The sequence below is a fragment of the Ostrinia nubilalis genome, chromosome 15 (genome assembly GCF_963855985.1).
Source record: "Ostrinia nubilalis chromosome 15, ilOstNubi1.1, whole genome shotgun sequence".
NCBI lineage: Eukaryota > Metazoa > Arthropoda > Insecta > Lepidoptera > Crambidae > Ostrinia > Ostrinia nubilalis.
The window spans coordinates 14,957,575-14,980,467 of NC_087102.1; the positions used below are offsets into that span (position 1 = coordinate 14,957,575).

Sequence of the window (22,893 nt, forward strand, 5' to 3'; positions counted from 1 at the left end):
CGATAAAATTTATCACGGCGCGCATCTTAGGTCTACTGAAAAGCTAATCGAATCGATAAAATGCCTCGAAAAGAAGTCGTGGTGCGCATCTTAAGCCAATTGTTGACGTTTAGATGGTAGTCTCATATCTCAATATGTGCCAGGTCCTCGTCGTCGATCCACTCGTCCTCGTCGGAGCGGCTCCACCGACTGCGGGCGGACAACGACAAGCTGCAGGTGCAGGTCAACAACCTCGAGCTGCGGCTGCGGGACAAGGACGCGCTCATCACAGAGCTCAACAGGTAGGCTGTGGCAGACTGAACTCTATGGCTGTGGCATAAGTGCTAAAGCCTGGTCCGTGAGCACGTAGAATTTTGTCCAATGACCCCAAGCTTATGGGGTAATTATGTTGCTGTCGTGCTCGCACATTCACTGCGGGCGCCCGTCTCACAGTCGCGACAGCAATATAATTACGTGCGAGCGATAAGGATGGGTAGCTTGGGGTCATTGGACAAAATTCTACGTGCTCACGGACCAGGCTTTAGTCTACAACACTCGTCGGAGCGGCTCAGCCGACTGCGGGCGGACAACGACAAGCTGCAGATGCAGGTCAACAACCTCGAGCTGCGGCTGCGGGACAAGGACGCGCTCATCACGGAGCTCAACAGGTAGGCTGTGGCAGACTGAACTCTATGGCTGTGGCATAAGTGCTAAAGCCTGGTCCGTAAGCACGTAGAATTTTGTCCAATGACCCCAAGCTTATAGGGTAATTATGTTGCTGTCGCGCTCGCACACTCACTGCCGGCGCCCGTCGCACAGTCGCGACAGCAATATAATTACGCGCGAGCGATAAGGATGGGTAGCTTGGGGTCATTGGACAAAATTCTACGTGCTCACGAACCAGGCTTTAGTCTACAACACTCGTCGGAGCGGCTCCACCGACTGCGGGCGGACAACGACAAGCTGCAGATGCAGGTCAACAACCTCGAGCTGCGGCTGCGGGACAAGGACGCGCTCATCACGGAGCTCAACAGGTAGGCTGTGGCAGACTGAACTCTATGGCTGCGGCATAAGTGCTAGTTTGCGACACTTGTCTTGTCGAAACGGCTGAGCCAGCACTGCGGGTGGTTCACTTTCATCACTGTATTCATAGTCACGTACGTCCTGGCAAACGTAGTTCAGATTATCTCATTATCAATGGACTAGCGACGATCTTCAATAATACGACCAATTACCTTGTGGCGTACTTTGAGTTTACGTCAAACGCATTCGATATCGACTACTGTATAAAAAAGTGACATGTATGACGGATTGTACAGCGCCCCTAGCGGAAACTTTCAAGAACTAAAATCTTCATATATTTTTTTAACGCAATCGATATCGAATGCATTTGACGTAAACTTACACTACGCACCCCTTGTCTCGGTGAATAAATATATTCTTTAATCTTGTGTTTCAATGAAAATAAGATCGCCCTTTGTGAACTCTTTGAAGCCTTTGATGGCAACAGCAGATGCACTGTCTAAGTTTGCGACTAAAGTCTGGTCCGTGAGCACGTAGAATTTTGTCCAATGACCCCAAGCTACCCATCCTTATCGCTCGCGCGTAATTATGTTGCGATCGCGCTCGCACACTCACTGCGGGTGCCAGTCGCACAGTCGGGCTTTAGATGGTGCTATGTATGTGTTCCTCACACAGTATTGTGTTTATGTAATAATTCGTGATGATATTATCCCAGGATCCGCGACAAGCTGTCCAACGACTGGCAGACGAGCAAGCTGCGCTACGAGGCCGAGCGCGATAACGTGGGCCGTCTGCAACTACTGCTACACACGCACAAGGAAACCGCCGAGAGTTTACAGGTCGGTTGACAGAGCAAGTATTTGTATTATAGTTGTTGCAATTCAAGGTGGACCGACGACATCGTAAAGGTAGTGGGAAAGCGCTGGACGCAGGCCGCTACCAACCGGGTAACATGGAAATCATTGGAGGAGGCCTATGTTCAGCAGTGGACGTCCTACGGCTGAGATGATGATAATGATGTTGCAATTCACCAAGGCGAGTGAGCTTTACATGTGTGGTGGTTCGCTACTGTTCGTTTTTCAAAAGTTTTGACAGACATTACACTATCGTTATGTGCATGTACACGTACACACACAAGTAAAGCTCACTCGCTTTCGTGAGTTGCAAGAACTATACTGTTTTGTACAGTCAGCGTCAAATATTTCGTGATATCCAAACTGGGCAAAAAGTTCGCAACACGTCTTTGTTACAAACGGAATAAGATTGTGTTGTCCAACGCTCGGGTACCGGTTAATTTAGTACTTTAAATTAACCGGCAACCACCGCAGGCTCCCAAGCCTTGAAAAGGGTCGCTTTAACCAGCGTATCTGTTCGTCCCACCCGTTCCTTAGGTTGGTGCACCTCTTCCTTGCACTCTTCTGAACGACTCTGTGTTATCCTACTATAGTTGCTCCTCTTCCTTCTTCTTCTTCTCTCGAAGCGCTGGTAGGGCCCAAAAGATAAGGAGACATGTAAAGTGCCCCATAAGGGCTACCTTTTCTTTTTTTATTATTTTCTATTGACGTTCATAAGTGCCACTTGTGGTCTAAACTGAATAAATATTTTTGATTTTGATTTTTTGATTTTTCTCAGTCGGTACACTCTTGTCAGAGTGGTCGTGGTCATGATTGTGAATCACGATGACTGATGTTCCTCGCAATACGGCGCCATTCCTCGCAGACTATAGCTTTCCGCCCCTCTTCCTTACACATTTCGAATTGACACGATTTTACTGATGAACTAGTCTTCTAATTATGATTTTTCTTCCTAGAACCAAGACTCCAACATGATCCAGATACTAAAGAAGCGGCTGGAAAGCGCGATGCAGTCCGAAGTGGATCTACAGCAACAGCTGCAGCACGCGCGGACCAGGGTGGCTCACCTGGAGCGGCAGTTGTTGGCCAACGATGCTGGTGGTGATGACGCGGTTAAAGCACAGCTGCAGCATGAGGTTTGTACTGTACTTAGCTCATATAAATTCTATAAAATTAAGCTCCCAGAATCCAAAAGCGTGCCCCAGATAAAGTAGCTGTTATCCTGTTGTAATTTACACAACAAAGCATTTTGGCAATCATTCATAACGCCCGTTTTTAAAATTACAAACATTATTATGAGGTCTCACAATGCGCGTGGACGCACAGGGTGACATATGAACCAATCACAGAGCTCTATTCAACGCTGTGCGTTCGATTTGTTGCTTCATTTAAACAAGTATCGTTTGTGAATACATGCATTAGTGTCTATGAGTAAAGAGGACTTGTTATTTGGTATTGGAGCCAACTAATAAACGCTAATACAATAATCCTTATTGACATAATTCATCACGTTGTATATTGTTAGTTACAGAAATGAAAATATGCTTAACTTTAAATACAAAACTGTATTTCAGATCACTTAAAAAGTAAGGCAACAGAATAATACGAAAACAAGATGGCTAACACCGTTACTAGGCTGCAGTTCATAGAACATGGTCTAGTATCGGTGTTACCAGATCTGTTGCCAACAGATATGATGATTCAATTCGTCATGAAAACCCTTAAAACATTAGAATCTTTTGCTGTACCTGTAGGCCTAAGATGCGCGCCGTGATAACTTTTATCGACGTCAAAATGTATGGGCAAAATCGATAAAATGGCGTGATAACCGCTTATCGCGGCGCGCATCTTAGGCCTACTGAACAGGTAGAGCTATCACAATAATTTCAATATAGTGACTATAGGTCTACCAGAATCTCATGGCAAACAAAAATATTGGAAAAGTGTGTTTTTCATATGGCAATTGTCTATGGCTTTATTGTCACCTGTCAAAGAAAATTATGAAATCTGTCAGCCGCTGCAAAAATTTTGTAATCTCTTCTTGACTACCTATTTGTTATTTTTGTGTAAAAGTCGAAAAAGCTCAAGCAATTCATATTGTTTTCAATGTGAATTGTAAAATAAGGCATAATTCAAAGTCAATCTTTGATTTTAAAGCGCGTCGTCGAGTTGACAGTAAGTTGAACTAAAATATTTTGATACATTTAGTTTATTACCCAACTGCGTCAGAAGGAGGGTTATGTTTTTTATATTATTCTTACTTAATCCTTCAAGCTCCGCGAATCTAGACACAATAGATAACACCGGTCAACAAAAAAAAATTTTTTTTTTGCGCATGGAATTTACTTATTATATTCTGATTATACAGGGTGTTACTTTGCATTCTTGCCATATTTACAGAGGTTACTATATTACTGATACTGAACACAAATCCGTGAAAAAATAATGCCCGAAAAATTTTTTTTTTTAATCTTGAGTATTTTATTTTATCGACAATCTGTTAAACACACCACTAATTATCGTAACGCATGCACATCACTTGTTGGCGATGGCGATGGAGACTTTTTTACTTTTTATTGTATTTTTAAATATCTATTGCAATCTATTGTCTTTAAAATGTCTTTTTGACACTTGTAAAAAACTGAGAAATCCATCAATCACAAATCACGTTATAAATAATACAAAAATGTCTGAAGCGTATTCAAACAACGAATAATTTAATCAAAATGGTGCTTGGAGTGTCTGCAAGACGTCTTAGACGAAATGCTTGATGACGTACCCTTAGCGTTACACCTTACACCAAATGCTCTACTACCAGCAGGATGGTGCTCCCCCACAATAAGGACGTCAAGTGCGCGAATAATACGTTTGGTGAACAGTGGATTGGACGAGGGGTCCAGTAGCTTGGCCACCACGATCCTCGGACCTGACACCAATGGATTTTTGGAGTGACTTGAAACGACTGGTATGCGCAGAAGAGATAAACAGTGTTAAACGCGTTACACGAAAGGATAGTTTTAGTGAAACTGTGAGACAAAACGTTTGTGTTGCGAAAACTAAAGCGAAAAACCTACGCTTCGCAGTGCTAGCCTGTGCCTTGATCAGATGATCAGAACGGAGGCCACTTTGAACACTTGCTTCGCAGTATGTAAACTTTGTAAGTAGGAACTTTTTAATAAATAATTAATTGTGAATAAGGTGATTTCATTTCATACTTAATTTATTAATTTGTAAAAATAGGGTACAATGTTATAAATTAATTAAACCCCTAATAATTATTACGTATTTTTGACGGTCCTAAGCCCGTAAAGTAGAAAGGGAAATCTGAAATCAACTGAAGAGTATTTTAAAATAATTATTATGACTGGATAAAAAGGCTGGTACCCAGAGCCATAAATCAACAGATTAATAAGAACTAGGCCACGCCCACTAGGTTTATTCCACTTGCACCTGTAGAACGTGCGAGACAAAATTGGTTTATTCCAATTTGTACTGAAAAACCAAATTGACTTAAATCTTAGTGTACTTTCTTTATGGGAGTCTCTTGTTTATCTTAAATAATAGGTATTGTTCCCTACTTTTATCTCTGTGAATATGGCAAGAATGCAAAGTAACACGGTGTATAAGCAAATTTATATAAAAAAGTGCGATTACAAATCGGAAATATTTGCTTTTTTAAGAGTTATAGCGATTTGAATTTTCCATCTTCATAGTAAAATGTCTCTAAAGATGCACGTCTCATTCTCATTGGGATATATTTATAGTTAATTATGGGGGCTTATTCGCAAGAACAAGGGGCACGCTTTCATCAAAATATAGTGGGATTTGAGAGACGACGTTACCAAGGCCAGTAAACTGAAAGCATGATAGGGTTAGATTTTTATAGGAAAAATCTTGTATGGAACATGACATTAAATTAGAACTTTACATTTTTAATAAATATTTGGACTCTATTTTAAATTTTATCTTGTGAGAATGAATCTTAAATGGATGCTTGGTATGTTTTAATAATTAGAAAGAATGAAAGAAAGAAAGAAAAAAAATATTTGGCAACAAATTAAATCATCTCTATGTTCATGTTTCATACATTCATTGATATGAATTTTTCTATTTTTTACAAATAAAAGCAAATTCAGAACAATTTTTTGTTGTTATTCTTATTTCTAGGTATTAAAGCAATAAAAATAAGCTATGCATAACCCGTGCGCAAAAATGCTGTAGACAGTTGTAATCAATTGTTATGACATTAATTAATGCCGTCTGGGACTCAATCGGTTAATAGCTAATTTATCGGGGTTTTCAGGTGTATCTCACAAATTGGTATAGAAGAATGGTCAAAATGTTATGACCATGTAAAGAAAATTGAAAAAGATTTCATCAAGCAAGATTGAATAATGGAAAAGTTTCAATTTTTTTTCTTTTAAATAAACTTGAAATAAATATAAGTAAAACTCATAAAAATAGGCTAGGCTACTGTACTGTTTTTATTTTTTAAGGTCACATGTATAAACTTATGCTGTTTGTTTCCTTAATAAAGAAAAATAAAAAAAAATAAAAATGCTGGAAGAGCAATTTATTTACAATACATCTTTATCTTGATCATCTATTGAAAAACAAGTTCTTAGAATCGTTTTCTAGTTCTTGAAGTGATAGGTTCTAAGTATGATGCATAATGATATTAGTTGCTTAAAGTAATATACGATTTATTTATTTTTCAAGACATTTTCCTATATATTAAAAACCCGATATATAACAACATTCTTCATACACATACCTACCTAATATGCGTACTTCATGTTCATTAATATTAGTCATAAAAGTAAAAAATTAAACAGTATCAAGATCGTTTATTCCAATTTCCCCAGTATTGCTCTCAGCAAAGTTTATTTACCCTATTTGCCATGAGATTCTGGTACACCTATAGCATTGTATACTGTTCTATTACTTGTGTGCTTAAATTATCCTATATTCGTAATTCCGTACCTTAGTTTTGTCCAATAGCTGTACATTTCAAAATTCCAAAATTCAAAATTTATTTATTTGGTAATAATAGCACACAGCACAATAACCACCAAGGTTATACTGTAGTAATAAACTAATTATCCGACCTATTCGACAAGTTATACAATATTCTTAGTAAGTACCTACTTATACATATTAAAATTTAAATATTATTGTTTAAACTCTTATTATAATCCCCAGCTGGACAACAACGAGCGGCTTCGCGGCGAGATCTCTGTCCTCAAGTCCAAGCTGGAGCTGGAGCGCGGGCGCGTGGCCGACGCGCGCGCGTCGCTCGAGCACGTGCGCGCGCGCGGGAACAAGGAGCTGGACGCCGCGCGCGAACACGCCACCGCCGTCAAGAATGAGCTCGCTGATGCTAAGAGGTATGCCTCGAGATTAGAAAGAAAGAAAGAAAAATTGTTTATTTGGTTGAAACATAGTAATTTTACACAATTTGGATAATAATTATAAATAAATTATTGAACCAAAATGGCTCCTACTCAGCTTGTATCATATTCCGTAAAGAACATGATGCTGGTATTCTGTAGGATTACACTTACACTAAACGAACTAAAGTCGCTGACATAGCCCGACGGATTAGCAAGCTGAAGTGGCAATGGGCAGGGCACATAGTACGCAGAACTGACGGCCGATGGGGCAGCAAGGTTCTGGAATGGAGGCCGCGTACCGGAAGGCGCAGCGTGGGACGTCCACCTACAAGGTGGACCGACGACATCGTAAAGGTAGCAGGGAAGCGCTGGATGCAGGCCGCTACCAATCGATCAACGTGGAAAGCATTAGGGGAGGCCTATGTTCAGCAGTGGACGTCCTATGGCTGACATGATGATGATGATGATGATGACACTTACACTTGTCAATCATTCAACAGACGTTGAGATGCGAAACTACAAAACGCTACAAAATTCACTTACCTTAGAGTTGCACACCGTTGATTTTTCGTCGGCCGATAGTTTAGTCGGGCAGTTGATCAGTATGGGCATCAGTATTTTGATCGAATCAGAAATGCGCACAATTAAACATACATAATTTAAATATCTTACATAATATCATATGTATTTATTTATTTACAGATTAAAACATGAAGCGAGTGTCGAGTTATTACGAGCAAAAGAACTACTCAACATCCAGAGTGACACAATTACTGAGCTGGAGAAGAAGTTGATGACTTCGGCCAAACAGCGACCGATGGCTGATACACTAGTGAGTTCATGAGTTTATAATTCATTATCATTGGCTTTTAACGAGCACTTTTTCACTGAGTTGGTATGATGACTCCAACAATATATTTTTTACGTTCACTTTAAATAATGAAATGTTTCTTTGTAGTCTTCAAATAAGCGGGTTGTATGTCATACGGTCAGATTAGCAAATTCATGATATTTTTTGTCGTTTAGTTGTGTCGGCGGTATTTTTACTTAGCTACTTTTCAGGCCAAAACTCATAAAAAACGCATAAAACTCGTTTTTTTTATGCAAATAGGCTTTAAAAAAGCACTTTTTACACGTCCCAGTATAAATCCTACCACTGCTTCGGGACGATACATGGCCCATAGGCCAGTAGAATTAAACACAAAAATTGATTAAATCGGAAATAATTCCTACAAAAGATTTTTTTGCTTTAATGGCTTCATTGGTTGCCCATTAAGACTCTCCTAAGTTTTAGACTTCGACGGAGTTGTGCTTAAGTGGTGGGGGCCCCCGAAAGGGGCGTTTTTTCGGTTTTCCGGTTATACCGCGTAAAGGACTTACCCTATCGAAAAGTGGTCTTCATGACGGTTGAAGGGCACTTAATCCTGCATTGAATAAGACCAAATTCAAATGTTTTGGACAAACCGTTCCCGCGCTAAAGTTCGGAAAAGTAGAAAATATACGTATAATTAATGACCCTCTCCACGTCCAATGGCTTGTTACCCACAAGCTTCCAAGTCTTGAAAAGGGCCACCTCAACCAGTGTAACCCTATCAAGGCTTACGAGCTTGATGCGCCTATCCTTGTGCGTCCCAGCCGTTCCTTAACTTCGGTTGGTGCACCTCTTCCTTGCACTCTCCTGAATGACCCTGTGTTACCTACTGTGGCTGTCCCTCTTCCTTGCAGCCTCCTGCACGACTACGTTGCCTAGCCGTATGCCTGGTCCAAGGTTCGACGCCACAAAATCAACTTCGCACGCGTGAAAATAGTTTAAATACTATTTTCCGTGCTTGCAACATTTTTCTTTACTGCTTCGGCTCTATTAGTCGTAGAGTGATTGTATATATCCTATAGCCTTCCTCAATTTATGAGCTATTCAACACAAAAATTATTATTTCAATCAAACTAGTAATTCTTGAGATTAGCGCGTTCAAACAAACAATCAAAAAACTCTTCAGCGTTTTAATATGAACTTGTTGTTGTTGATTTTTGGCGTCAAACCTTAGACCAGGCATACGGCTAGGCAACGTAGTCGTGCAGGAGGATACAAGGAAGAGGGGCAGCCACAGTAGGTAACACAGAGTCGTTCAAGTGAGTGCCAGGAAGAGGTGCAGCAACCGTAGTTAAGGAACGGCTGGGACGAACAAGGATCGGCGAATCCAGCTCGTATGCCTTGATAGGGTTACACTGGTTGAGGCGCTCCTTTTCAAGACTTGGAAGCCTGCGGGTAACGAGCCATTGGACGTGGAGAGGGTCATTAATTATACACATATTTTCTACTTTGCCGAACATTTGCACGAGAACGGTTTGTTCAAAACATATGAATTTGGTCTTATTTAATGCAGAATTAAATGCCCTTCAACCATCAGGAAGACCACTTTTCGATAGGGTAAGTCCTTTACGCGGTATAACTGGAAAACCGAAAAAGCGCCCCTTTCGGGGGCCCCCACCACTTAAGCACAACTCCGTCGAAGTCGAAAACTTAGGAGAGTCTTAATGGGCAACCAATGAAGCCATTAAAGCAATAAAATCTTTTGTAGGAATTATTTCCGATTTAAAAGCTAATTCTACTGGACTACCAGTGCTGAGAAGAAACAATGTCATCCATCAACCTGTTTGTTCATTACCATACTAGGTACACATTTTTTTCTTTTACCCATAATAATGTAACTTGACGAAATCTTTACAGACCGAGATAGAAACCCACAAGAGCGAACTATCTCGCGAGATCGCCGCGCTCAAGAAGTGCCTCGCCGACGCGCCGCAGCTACAAGCCGTCCGCGCCGAGCGGGACATGTTGCAAGCCAAGCTGCAACAACAACAGCAGTTGCAACAACAGCAGTTGCAGCAACAACAACAACCGGACGAGCGGGACCAGGCCGTGAGTCGCAACAACTATGTACAGTGTGACGGACGGGTATACAATAATGGGGGTTTTGATATCGAGGTGAACGGGTTAATGCATGCGACGGATAGGCCGTTTTGTGTGTACTTTTTACTTGATTGATAATTATTAGGGCATAGGCTTGTGGTATATTTCATCAAATGCTTCGCTAGTTATTATAGGTAGAGTTCCTGTATGTTTCGAAGGATAAATTTCTATTATATTCGATTAGAATAAAGAATAATTTCAAATACAAGTATTTTTTACAACTGATAGGTATAATAATTTGAATAGTTATTTATTCCGTCTAAATAAGGAAAAAAGCTAGACTTCTCCTAACTCTTAGGCCACGTTAGCTGTTACAAAAGAAATAAACTAATGAAATGTGTATAACAGTATTTTATTCAAATAAATAATAAATAACAATCAATTTAGTAACGCTCAAAAACCACAAAAATCATTTTAGACTACCAAAAGATTAATGTTTCATGTTAGAATTTGTTTTGCTGGGCACCTCGTCGATGTAGTTGGTCACTTTGACGTCGGTGGAGCTGGTCCTCTCGCGGTCCTCAGGGCATAAAGGCTCTATGGCCCACAGAGTGACGGAATGCAACGCGTACATGACGCAGTACAGGCAGTACAATGTACCGGTGACGCTGGCCAGAGCGAGAGGGTACACGCGGTGGTTTAGCTCCGTCTCTGTCTTCCAGGATTCCTCGGTCCATGAGCGGAAGTATTGGCAGAGTTTTCTGGGAAAGGAATAAGTTTTGTTAGGTTCGAGGCAGCACAAAATATGTGATTTGGGTTAAAAAAATTGATTAAGTAGAGACTTTTTTTAAATACACGTCCAAAATATAACTTGCCCCATCACTTTGGAGTGGCCATTGAAGTGGCTCAAGGAACTCCATCACATATTGTAAGCCTCAAGAGTGCTGTGAATCTGTTTTATGGATAGAATCCGAAACAATACTATCACCTAGGATAGAACAAAAGTAATCACAAAGATTTAATAAAATGCAGCAGTTGAAAAATGCCGAAGGTAGCATGCGTAGCATCTTCGAGGAAATATTCACCTTCCCATGATCCATGGTTGTAACTCGCAGTTATACCCGATCGAAGTCATCCTTAGGCAGATTTCAACCTTCTTCTACAAATAGTAGATCTTAGGGCCCTCGCCCACGGCGACTTTTTGTTGCTGTAGCGCGTTAGTAGCGCGTTGGCATCTCTTCTGTAGTGCGTTGCAAATGCGACTAACGCGCGTTTCGTAGTCGCCGTGGGGAGGGCCCTTAGAACATGTTGAACTCACTTGAAGCTGGGCAGCGCTCGCTCCAGCACGCTGACGAGGCAGTGCAGCGCGTGCGTCAGCACCAGCACCACCACCCACACGCACAGCAGGTACGGCGGCCAGCGGAAGCTGCCCAGTGCCGCTGCGACACGAAACAATTCAAATTCAAATAATTTATTCAGTGCATAGGCCCTTTCTAGGGCACTTATACACGTCCCAAATATAGCTTGCCCTACCACCACTTCGGGACAACATATGAGCTGGTGATGAGAAGAAGTGGCGGAAGAAACTCAGTCACCTTTATTATCAGCTGGCTGATTATAAAGACGAAACTTATGATCATGGGGTAGGGCTAGATTTGATCCTAAAGACCGCATCACTAAAACTCATTAAAAAACTCTAAAACTCATTAAAAAAACTCTTCAACTGAGTCGCATTTTTTCGATGAAAATTATCAGAAATATGAAACAAAGTCAATTAAAAAGAATTACCAAGAATTGTAAAGTTACCATTTGGATATTTCAAAGAAGACCCAAGTTGTAGTAACCAAATTGACACAGTTTAGCTAGGTGCCAAATTCAATAGCTGAAGATGGTTACGAAAAATAAGAATTTCAAAACTGAGAAAGACCTTAATATTTGAATGCTTTTTCTTATTAAAAGTAAACTTTTACTGCATGGGAAATCAGTTGGCCAGAATTTTTGAAATAGCTATGTCAATATTGCTAACGTTCAACCTAATATGATGAAGGGCTTACCTTGCACTAGAGCCCTGTTGGGCGCGCTAGCATCGGGCGCGGGCCTCGTGACAGCTTCCACGGAGCGCACGCGGTGCCGGGCTTGCAGCGCGCGCAGGGCGTGCTCCGACGCCGCGCGCTCCGTGCGAGACGTCTGCAACCAAGAATGCAATTAACTGCTTGTAAAAAAGCATAAACAAGCTGCAAATGTCACCTAATAATCATAGAAGCCCATTTGCAATTGGAATCCCAGTAAATTATCTTACCCTACCATTGCTTTTAAGGCCTATTCAAACCTGAGTTGAGATTGTTCGCTGCCGCTGTGGGTAGAGGTACATACCGCGCGGGTTTCGCTCAGATATTTAGTATCAAATATCGCGGCTAGAGCGACCTGAGCGATATTCGCTGCCGCTGTGGGTAGAGGTACATAGGTAGACGGTAGCGAATACCGCTTAGGTCTAAACAGTATTATTACCGCATAGGTACCCACTGGGTTTTCTCTGCCGCAGACGGTAGCGAATACCGCTTAGGTCTGAATAGGCCTTTGTTCTGAATCGCGAGAAACTCAACCACTATTGCCACAAATTGTGTAATAACCGTTGAGGCTGGTGAATCAATTCCTATTAGTTTTTCCCTGTCGAAATTCTATCCCATTCTTCCAACTTGACGATCAAAAGTTGTGATCAATAAAGTCAATTCTATTCTGTTCTAAAGTGAAAGCTTAGGCTAACATCTTTCTCGAACATTTTCAACCGTTTGCTTTACGTCACAAATATGATTGTTAGGGTACCGTGGGCGATATTCTCGCGTAAGACATGGGTGCCTTCTCCTTGAGTTTGTCCTCCGCCTTCGCTTCCTTCGCGTTCAGCTCGGTCTTGGTGAACGACGGGTGGTCACCGCACATGCTGCAACGATATCATTTAATAAATAATAATAATAATAATAAAATCTTTATTTAAGCAAGACAGATTTACAAAAAACGGAATGACAGTCTTAAGCTAATTACATGCTATGGTGGATTGTGAAGAAGTGTTGGTAGCGGTTCTCGCTAATAATAAATAAAACGTTCAACAAAACGGCAAACCTATTTTTCTTAGGGCCTCCGCTAAAACTCGCGCGGCTGCACGGAGCGGGTACCCGCGTGCGCTGTTCAAACTAATCTTCGATATCGAACCAGTGTTTTATGAAGACCATTTTTTGGACATGGCCTTTTAAAACACTGTGCGAACCACAGCGAGTTTTAGCGGAGGTTCTTAGACAAATTTTAATATGTTATTTCGAAAACACAATTAAGCATCTATGTTTACTTGCATGTAGACTATACTTACACCATATCGGGCAGTTTGGGCACATCGCTACTGGGTGGATCCATGGTCGCTCTTTTAAATCGCTATATCACCATATTAGGCTGCGGGACTGTTGAATAATGTAAAAATAAAATTACGCGAAAATATGCCGGCTCCTCTGGCACATCGGGTGACAATTCGCGGCGACTGTCATGCGATGTCATTGTCAGTTGCTTCGATTTTTAAATTTTATTTTATTCAAAGGTCGACTTGTTGTTTCAATAGAGTTTTTATATCATCTAAGAATCTGATTATTTTATATCGTTATAAGGCCGCGATTACACTAGTAGCATAGACTGGTGGTAACGATTTCGTGTTTGATTTGGAGCTTTATACATTAGCTTATGTTTATCATCTGGCAATGTGTACCGCTTTCAGTGTGTGCTGCCCCATATACACACAAAGTTTGATAGCCGCGGTTGTCCCGCCGTATTCCATGCGTGGACTCTGTAGTAACTGTGCGGTGTTACAGGTGCGTGTTTTTAACGTTGTGTGCCTCTCTCCCGCACCGCTCCATAAAACTCTATAAAACTCATTTATTTCTGTAAGTAGGCTTTAAAAAAGCACTTTTACACGCCCCAGTATTAACCCTACCACTGCTTCAGGACAATAAATGGGCCAGTGCTGAGAAGAAGCAGCGCAAGAAACTCAGACACTATTGTCAGCCTCTTTTTCAAAGGTTTACAGGTTTTCAAAATACATAGTTATAAATATTTATGCGAGCTAGGCAATGCCTTACTTATTGGCCATGATTTACTTAACCGATTGAGTCCCAGGACGGCATTAATTAATGTCATAACAATTGATTATCTATTGTGTCTAGATTCGCGGAGCTTGAAGGATTAATTAAGCGTTAAGCCTGCAGTATTTGTTTAACTTCGCCATTTCGTTAGGTGCGCTACTTGCACGGACGCTGCGTGCGTCTGGAGAGCTGCCGCAAGGCGCTGGTGTGGCAGAAGCGCTACCTGCAGCGAGTGCTGGCGGGCTACGCCGAGCTGGAGCGCTCGCTGCGCCTGCCCGAGCCCCGGCCCAGCCCCGGCCTCAAGCGGTTCAAGTAAGTCGCTTGTACACACGGCCACACTGTTAACTATCCATTTCCGTCTCTCTCGCTCTCTGTGTTAACTATCCACTTCCGTTTTTGCTCTCGCTCTCAATAAATGGTGATTCTTTGCGATAGAATGAGACGAAATGACCGACAATGGGCAGTTAACACTGTTGCTGATAATACAACCCCATTGATCTAACTGCGACTCTAACTGAAATGCGACTTTGCACATTTCTCCGCGTTTACCCCGTCCGTATCAAAGCATCGATGTGACGTCAGGATGTCACGGTCATCATGGTGCGCAGTTAACTCGTCCGGATTGTGGACTACAGCTGCTGCTTTGTGGTACATTTTTCAAAAAAACCGAAGGTACCTCTACTAAGTCGGCGGAAAAGTGATACTTCAGTCAGTCAGTGCAGGGAATGATGTTGTGATTTGTGATGTTTTTACAGCGCTGGTGTACAGCGGTACTACCTGTAATCTGCAGCTAGGCTAAATAAAACCTCACCATATTACTGGGCTTAATAGGAGATTTATTCGAATTTACGTTCCCTCTACTATAACACTAGGATTTTTTAGTTTAGCCGCCATTAATTTTCACAATAAAGGAAGGGAGTTCAAACGATTTCTATCCCATTGAAGTGTATCATCATCATCATTTCAGCCATAGGACGTCCACTGCTGAACATAGGCTTCCCCCAATGCTTTCCATGCTGCCTGGTTGGTACCGACCAGCGTCCAGCGCCTTCTGGCTACCTTTATGATGTCGTCGGTCCATCTTGTGGGTGGACGTCCCACGCTGCGTTTTCCGGTACGCGTGAAGTGTCTATTAACGTCTGGCCTCTGCAGGTGCGCGGCGCTGGCGGTGGTGGTGACGCTTCGCATGGCGTTCCTGGTGCGGCGCCGCTCGCACGCGCGCGCCGCCTCTGCTGCCGTGCTGCGACATCCAGATTCCGTCAGGAATACCACGTGCGTATACAATATTCACCCTTGTGTTAATGTCAGTAGGTTCAAGTTTGCTAGTCTAGATGGGCTAGGATGCGCGCCGTAATATACTCTTGTCGACGTCAAAATAAATAAATAAATCTTTATTTTACTCACACAAAAAAATCGAACAGAATTACATAGTGAATGTATAAGATACGTTTGATGTTCTTCTTCTTTTCGTGTCGACAACAAACCTACACAGTGTCAGCCCAAAACTCCGCCACAAGAGTTCATGATGATGTTCATTCTTGTGTGAGTCTGATGCCTATGCTAGGTATTTAGTATACCTTTATTACATACAGGTCATCAGGCTCCCACCACCTCAGGTCACTAAGTATCTTCTATGTGCCATAATCAGCTTTCATTTTTCACTTTAATATTAACTTAAAATGTATAGGCAAAATAGATAAAATGGCGTGATAACCGCTTATCACGGTGCGCATCCTAGGCCTACAGTGTAGCGTACACAACATTGACTCTTGCGCACGTCACCTCTACGCTAACAGGAACACCACGTGCGTATACAATATTCACCCTTGTGTAGTGTCAATAAACTCAAGTTTGTTTGTCCATTGTAGCGTACACAACATTGACTCTTGCGCACGTCCATCTCTACGCTAGCAGGAACACCACCTGCGTATGAAATATTCACCTTTGTGTAAAGTGTCAGTAGGTTCAAGTTTGCTAGTTTAGATGGGCTAGGATGCGCGCCGTGATATACTCTTATCGACGTCAAAATGTATGGGCAAAATCGATGAAATAGCGTGATAACCGCTTATCACGGTGCGCATCCTAGGCCTACAGTGTAGCGTACACAACATTGACTCTTGCGCACGTCATCTCTACGCTAGCAGGAACACCACGTGCGTATACAATATTCACCCTTGTGTTAAGTGTTAAAAGATTCAAGTTTGCTTGTCCAGTGTAGCGTACACAACATTCACTCTTGCGCACGTCACCTCTACGCTAACAGGAATACCATGTGCGATAAGTACACTCGCTCTTGGGTGAAGCTTCAGTAGGTTTTTGTTGTCCAGTGTAGTGTACAAAACCTTCTTCTTCACTTTTACGCCCATCGTGAGTCGAAATAGTGTCTACCATTTCAGTGGACACCAGTTGGCGCCACTGTCTTGGCCACTAACGGACATTTACGTACCGCAATGACAGATGGTGACGTGCAAAGAACTGTTAAAAAGTGTATCGGTTACTAGCATGTCTTTGCCTTACTTGCGAATAAACGCTAGTTCTTATCATAATGAAGAAATCCCTCACCAAACTTTTACTAAAATATAATACCTATGTTAGTTCTCCAAAAACCGTAATAAATAATACCCATGTCTACCAAAATGTTTTAACAACTATAGTCTGGTCTGTGAGCACGTAGAATTTTTTCCAATGACCCCAAGCTACCCATCCTTGTCGCTCGCACGTAATTATGTTGCTATCGCGCTCGTACACTCACTGCGGGTGCCAGTCGCACAGTCGCGACAGCAATATAATTACACGCGAGCGATAAGGATGGGTAGCTAGGGGTCATTGGACAAAATTCTACGTGCTCACAGACCAGGCTTTAGTACAAGTCCGTCCCACTAAAGCCTTCTATGTACCGTCCTAGCAGCCACAACGCGTCGGCGTCGCCCGCGCCGCGCCCGCTCGCGCCCCGGCCCGCGCTGCGGCGAGACTTGCGGCTACACCTGCCCGCCTCTCCCAACAGTCAGTAGCCCCACGTATAATAACATCTCTATTGTGTATAGTTTTGTTTGATGAAGTATGTAAGAGACAAGATGAAAATACTTTGAGTGTAGAATCAGACTTATACTTTTAAAGAATAATAGTAATTTAGAATATTGAAGAAAGATTGTGGAATTTTCTATCGAAAAACTATTTTGATCAACCTGTTCTTTATCCCTTAAATACAAATATCCCATTTAGAAGGTCCTCCTGTTGCTAACACGTTCCCACTTAGATTTTTTAAGTACACATGATCAAAGTTAAGTAAGTGAATGTTAGAAGTAGTTAATGAACGCTCAATTATTTGTATTTCAGTGGATGACTTCGTTAGAAGATCGCCTTACAACGTCAACTTGTCACACAACGATCCCTTTATACTAAGGTCAGTACAGTATGATAATTATCCTGCATAAGTTTGTAACGTTATTATTTACATAAACTGGAGGCCACGTACCGAAAAACGCAGCGTGAGACGTCCACCCAAAAGGTGGACCGTCGACCTCATAAAGGTAGCAGGAAGGCGCTGGATGCAGGCCGCTACCAACCGGGCGATATGCAAATCATTAGTTTAACAAACAAACAAATAAATAAATAAATAATAAATAAATCTTTGGACAATTTCACACATCGCCAGCTAGCCCCAAAGTAAGCAACTTAATGCTTGTGTTATGGGTGCTAGCTTAACGGATATACTACTTACTTATATACTTTTTTTTTTTAATACATACATTATACATATTATACATAAGTAACACCCAGACCCGTCACAGAAATTAAAATTCATCATTTCAATTTCTGCCCGGCCGGGAATCGAACCCGGGACCTGTTGGCATAGTAGCACGTTCTGAACCACTACACCAAACGGCCGACTTAAACACAACAAATATCCTTGGACATTTTACACTGCGCCGCTAGCCCCAAACTAAGCAAAGCCTGAAAGCCTGTACTATGGGTACTAGACAACGGATATAAACATACTTAAATACTTTTTGGGGAAGGCATGTGTTCAGCAGTGTACGTCCTGTGGATGATAATATGATAATGATGATGAAACTGGGCACTTTTGCATACTAATTTTATAGAAATAAACTCTTCAGCCCTTACATTGGTATAAAAAAGAGTACATTTTGCGAATGCACATTATGCGTCAGATCTCTTTCAAACGTTCTCTTTATTAAATGCCTCAATTTATTCCAGCTCCCCGCGCGGCGAGGCGGCGGCGGCCTACCTCAGCAAGCTGGAACTCGTGAGCCGCTGCCTCAACCACGCCGTGGACGCCTCGCGCGACGCGCCGTGACGTCACGCGCACGTCACGTAACCGCGGCATGGCATGACTACTGGTAACGGGTCTGGTTCCGAAATTCGTTGCTACTAGTTCATCGCTTTTTCTTTTAATTAAAGAAAATAAAGGCGAAACTCGTAGATTATTTGAAACAGGATTTCAATAATCACGTAAGATAATCTTTAGTCTCACTTTTAATTATGTGTTTCCATTATCCAGAGAGAGAACTACGTTTACTAACAGAGTAGCTAGCTGTACGGAATCAGACTCGATGAATCTCAATTTTCTGAGTTTCATAGATTATTTACTCTTATCACGCGAGACTACTCGTTTATGATCACAAATTTTGGTATGAACTTTATTTTGAATGATTATTATATTGTAAGCTCCATGTACACAGAGCCTTTTGATATCGATGTATGATGCGCCGCGGCGCGAGAATGATTCTGATTGCATTTCGTTCGATTCATGCATTTCCTGACGATTGGCCGTTAGATAGTATTAGCATAGTGCCAAAATTGAGTATATTAGTTAATTGTGTTACTTAATTTATTTATTAGTTCGAATTAAGGTTAAATTTAAGTCGGAGTACCCAATTCCATGTTTTTGTTTTTTACGGTTGTTGCCACTCCGCCTATTTGTTTTTTGTTCTTTATTTTTGAATGTCTGTGCCGGATACATGTAGTGCTGTATGTGATGTTAAGGCCCCTAGATGTAAATTTTAGTATTCTAGCCCTAATGTGTCGTCCGACCTTGCCTTATATTCAATATAAAACCGAACCCCTCGATGTAGTTAAAGTTAGATGTATTTTTGTCAATAATTTATTTTTTGTACAGAAATAATGTGAACAGAACCTTTTGAATGAGAAATTTTATAGTACCTATTGTATGTAAGATTAGTTTATTTTTCGTATCAATAGTTGAGGTCTACGTTTAATTCTATGACAATTATCGATATCTCATGCATTGTTAACATTTGAAATAAAATTATGCACAATACAAACGTAAAACTCTGCCAAAGTTTTGTACATGGAATGTAATCATGTAGCCTTTTTAAACTTTTATATTTTATGACTAGTTAATGTAGCACATAATTTTTATAGCACATTAGTGTTTAAATAAATTTCACTCAACTATTGACACGATATTAGCATTATGTCCACTGGGCGCGACAGTCCGCACCGTTGCCATTTCATAGCTTAGAGATAGCTCAAGGGTGGGCCCGATGTAATATCGAATGATGATTAAAATTTGTAAATTATTCATATTGTTATTAACGACAAATATTGACTCTGTGGTTTCCGTTTTGGTATCGTTAGGGTTTCGTGGTCCAAGGATCATATTTGCTCACAAAAGTGGTATTATTTATTGTATATCTATTTGAAAGGCCCACCCACATTCGTCGTGTACAGTATTTAAGCAGTCGGACGCGAGAGTACAAGTTAGAGTAAGTTAGTTAAGGGACCGCGATACGACTAGTTTCGATCGAAAACTCGAACATTCTACGGCGTCTGCGCAGCTGGTCACGTGAACTGTACCAAATATGTCACCCCACCGAAGCTGGTCTTCACAAATGAACGAATTAACATTATTTATTTGAAAACGTGGAAAAATACGCAAATCTCCACTGTTTTTCACTAGGTGATATGAGCTCGTCTCTTACACCCTGTATTTAATTTAATAGAAACTTAAACACTTATTATTATAAAGACATGATCAGCTGTGCAGATGGCTTATTTGCTTGGAAAGCCGTTGACGTTATCCACGAACATTTTGACATAAATTATATATATATATAACATGTGATAAATTAAATTTCAACTTAGAACGTATTTTTTACTAAGTGACTGAATAGTGACATCGAATACAAATACTCGGTTTAGATGCATCGGTCTAGAAATATTCATATATTCGAATGAGGATCATTTCGATTTTTAGCTGTGAATGCAGATTTATAGGGCTAAAAAATCCTTAATACACAGTGCAAAAATTTTTGTTCTACGACAAAAATTGACGAAGTTATGGCCAAATTACTAAAAAAGTTCACTGACCGCCCGGCGCGGGGACGATGACGTCATTATATCCGATCCGAACGCTGCCGGCGTACTGCGTGGATAGAATATATTTTTTTCTAGCCAAATTATCAGTTTTAGAGAAAAACTTGTAATGACATTTATTCATCAGAATAAAGTAAGCTATCGATAGGTAATTTTTAAAAATGGAAATTGTCAAAAATAACGCAAAAAATCCAAACGCTCATACGATTCAATGGCACGCAGAGATGCGATTGGGGTCTCCGCGGTGGTATATTTGGCGATTTATTCAAATAAAGTGTACATAAGTGTTGTTAGAGTCATATCTTCTTTCAAGTAAAATATAAAAATGTATAAGTATTAATTTATTTACTTCTAACAATAAGGTATAGCTTCTAACAATAAGACATTGCTATGAAAATCATTTCGATGTACACTTAATAAGTTAATACCTACCTGTTATTTAGTTTTTCTGAGTTAAACCTACGCACCTACCTATCTATTCGCCGTTCCCATGGGCGGGCCAGCTGCTGCAGGAAAGGACAGCCGCTCCGTGCTGGAAATCTATTTAATCTTAGCCTAGAAGCTGGGTATGACTACCCCGCCCCTCTCCTCTCCCCAGGTCATAAGCTGGGCATGACTTCCCCCTCGGCCAGAAGTTAGGTATGATTTAACCCCCCCCCCCCCCCCCCCCGGCCCGAAACTGGGTATGACTTGACCCCTCCCCCTCCCCCAGGCCAGAAGCTAGGTAAGGCTTGCCCCTACCCCCAGGCCATAAGCATAAGCTGGATATGACTCCCCTTCGGCCAGAAGCTGGGTATGAAACCCCCTCCATGCCAGAAACTGGGTATGACTTGACCCCCCCCCCCAGGCCATAAGCTGGGTAAGGCTAGCCCCTCCCCCCAGCCCTAGAAACTGGTTATGACTTGACCCCTCCCCCCCCCTCTCCCCAAGCCAGAAGCTGGGTAAGGCTAGCCCCTCCCCCCAGGCTATAAGCTGGGTATGACTTATCCCCCCCCCCCCCCCCAGGCCCCTCTTCCCCCAGTCCATAAGCATAAGCTAGGTATGACTCCCCCTCGGCCGAAAGCTGGGTAAGTATTACTTACCCCCCCCCCCCCCAGGCCAGAAACTGGGTATGACTTGCCTCTCCCCCCTCCCACCAAGGCTATAAGCTGGGTATGACTTATCCCCCCCCCCCCAGGCCAGAAACTGGGTATTAGCATCATATTATGTATTATTATGTTCAATACAAACAATCATTAAGTTACACTCACCCCAACCGCGTCTCCGCATTGCATCAAATCCTATGAAAATGTGGTTTTTGGACATAGCAATACTTATTTTTCACAATTTTTATTTTTAAAAATTACTGGTCGATAGGTTACTTTATTTTGAAGAATAAATGTTATTAAAAGTTTTTTTCTAAAACTGATAGTTTAGCCGGAAAAAAATATTTTCCATCCCATTAGTACGCCGGCTGCGCTCGATTCGGATATAATGACGTCACGCGGCCTTGCGTACGTTGACTTTTAGCGGCAAAAACGGCCTATGTTTATTACTTAATATCTTCGTAAGTAATGGTCCGATTTGGATAATTCAAAAAGATATATCTTTCTTATGTCTTAAAGATTAACGTAGATACTAGTTTTATTGAATTTTCTACAACAGTACTGATCCTCATTGTGAAATTCGAGTTTTCTGTTAACTTTTTAGTAGAATGTACTGAACCGAATTTTTGTATTCGTAATTGAATCTATGACTGATCACACAGTCTTGCAAATAAATATAAAACCTAAAACTTGAGCTTTAACGGGGTTCGTGGATAAAGGCGGCGGCCGCAACGATAGACAATATGTGTAAGCCAAAGCAAACGAAAGTATTATGAATGCTGTGGTACGAACGATTCCATTACTCAACTCGTTGGCACAAACACAAATTAACACTTGGTACAGTATAAATAGGTATAGTAAGTCACCTACAAATGAAATGTATCTCATCACAGTTTTATATTGAAAATATTTATCAAGTGACATATTGCATGTTTTTGCCTTATTTAGATAATATAAGAGTTATGATAGTCTCACACAAAAACGAAAAGTTGTATTGTATTTTTGTACATTTACACAAAAAGACCTACTGTACCTTTTTGACTGTGCCCTTAGTAACGAATTACAATCTACACTCAACGTGACCAAAGATTTGAATTATTTTAGTAAGTGCTAGATTTATGTTGACTTCTAAATTTAGAGTTTTAATATTAAGAAAATGAACACAAA

General features: G+C 41.3%; 3 protein-coding genes across 3 annotated transcripts in view; 2 read left to right on the top strand and 1 right to left on the bottom strand.

Moving 5' to 3' along the window:
* The window catches only part of LOC135078573 (early endosome antigen 1-like), a 29,354-nt gene extending 18,803 nt beyond the window's left edge, over positions 1-10,551 (top strand). Inside the window, exons 11-19 of the mRNA XM_063973103.1 lie at positions 144-281; positions 525-647; positions 891-1,013; positions 1,718-1,841; positions 2,813-2,992; positions 7,059-7,243; positions 7,952-8,081; positions 9,978-10,169; positions 10,519-10,551. Of these exons, the coding sequence (XP_063829173.1) occupies positions 144-281; positions 525-647; positions 891-1,013; positions 1,718-1,841; positions 2,813-2,992; positions 7,059-7,243; positions 7,952-8,081; positions 9,978-10,169; positions 10,519-10,551 (1,228 nt within the window). The remainder of the gene's footprint in view (positions 1-143; positions 282-524; positions 648-890; positions 1,014-1,717; positions 1,842-2,812; positions 2,993-7,058; positions 7,244-7,951; positions 8,082-9,977; positions 10,170-10,518) is intronic.
* The window catches only part of LOC135078570 (A-kinase anchor protein 9-like), a 96,156-nt gene extending 75,661 nt beyond the window's left edge, over positions 1-20,495 (top strand). The window contains exons 32-42 of the mRNA XM_063973101.1: positions 144-281; positions 1,718-1,841; positions 2,813-2,992; positions 7,059-7,243; positions 7,952-8,081; positions 9,978-10,169; positions 14,433-14,593; positions 15,434-15,553; positions 17,187-17,284; positions 17,618-17,684; positions 18,500-20,495. Coding sequence (XP_063829171.1) covers positions 144-281; positions 1,718-1,841; positions 2,813-2,992; positions 7,059-7,243; positions 7,952-8,081; positions 9,978-10,169; positions 14,433-14,593; positions 15,434-15,553; positions 17,187-17,284; positions 17,618-17,684; positions 18,500-18,599 — 1,495 coding nt within the window. The 3' untranslated portion in view covers positions 18,600-20,495. The remainder of the gene's footprint in view (positions 1-143; positions 282-1,717; positions 1,842-2,812; positions 2,993-7,058; positions 7,244-7,951; positions 8,082-9,977; positions 10,170-14,432; positions 14,594-15,433; positions 15,554-17,186; positions 17,285-17,617; positions 17,685-18,499) is intronic.
* LOC135078550 (uncharacterized) lies at positions 10,557-13,706 on the bottom strand. Its single transcript, XM_063973087.1, has 5 exons — positions 13,522-13,706; positions 12,984-13,098; positions 12,215-12,347; positions 11,479-11,599; positions 10,557-10,921 (listed from the first exon to the last, which is right to left on the bottom strand). Exons 1-5 carry the CDS (start codon positions 13,563-13,565, stop codon positions 10,651-10,653), a joined length of 684 nt encoding a protein of 227 aa, XP_063829157.1. The 5' UTR covers positions 13,566-13,706; the 3' UTR covers positions 10,557-10,650.
* Positions 20,496-22,893: the final 2,398 nt, after the last annotated feature.

What these genes read in the sequence shown, in the direction of transcription:
- LOC135078550 (XM_063973087.1), bottom strand. Translation starts at nt 13,565, where the DNA reads ATGGATCCACCCAGTAGCGATGTGCCCAAACTGCCCGATATGGT. An exon ending in ACGCGAGAATATCGCCCACG is followed by an intron (nt 12,348 to 12,983) that starts GTACCCTAACAA and finishes TCTTGGTTGCAG; the next exon opens with ACGTCTCGCACGGAGCGCGC. An exon ending in CAACAGGGCTCTAGTGCAAG is followed by an intron (nt 11,600 to 12,214) that starts GTAAGCCCTTCA and finishes TTCGTGTCGCAG; the next exon opens with CGGCACTGGGCAGCTTCCGC.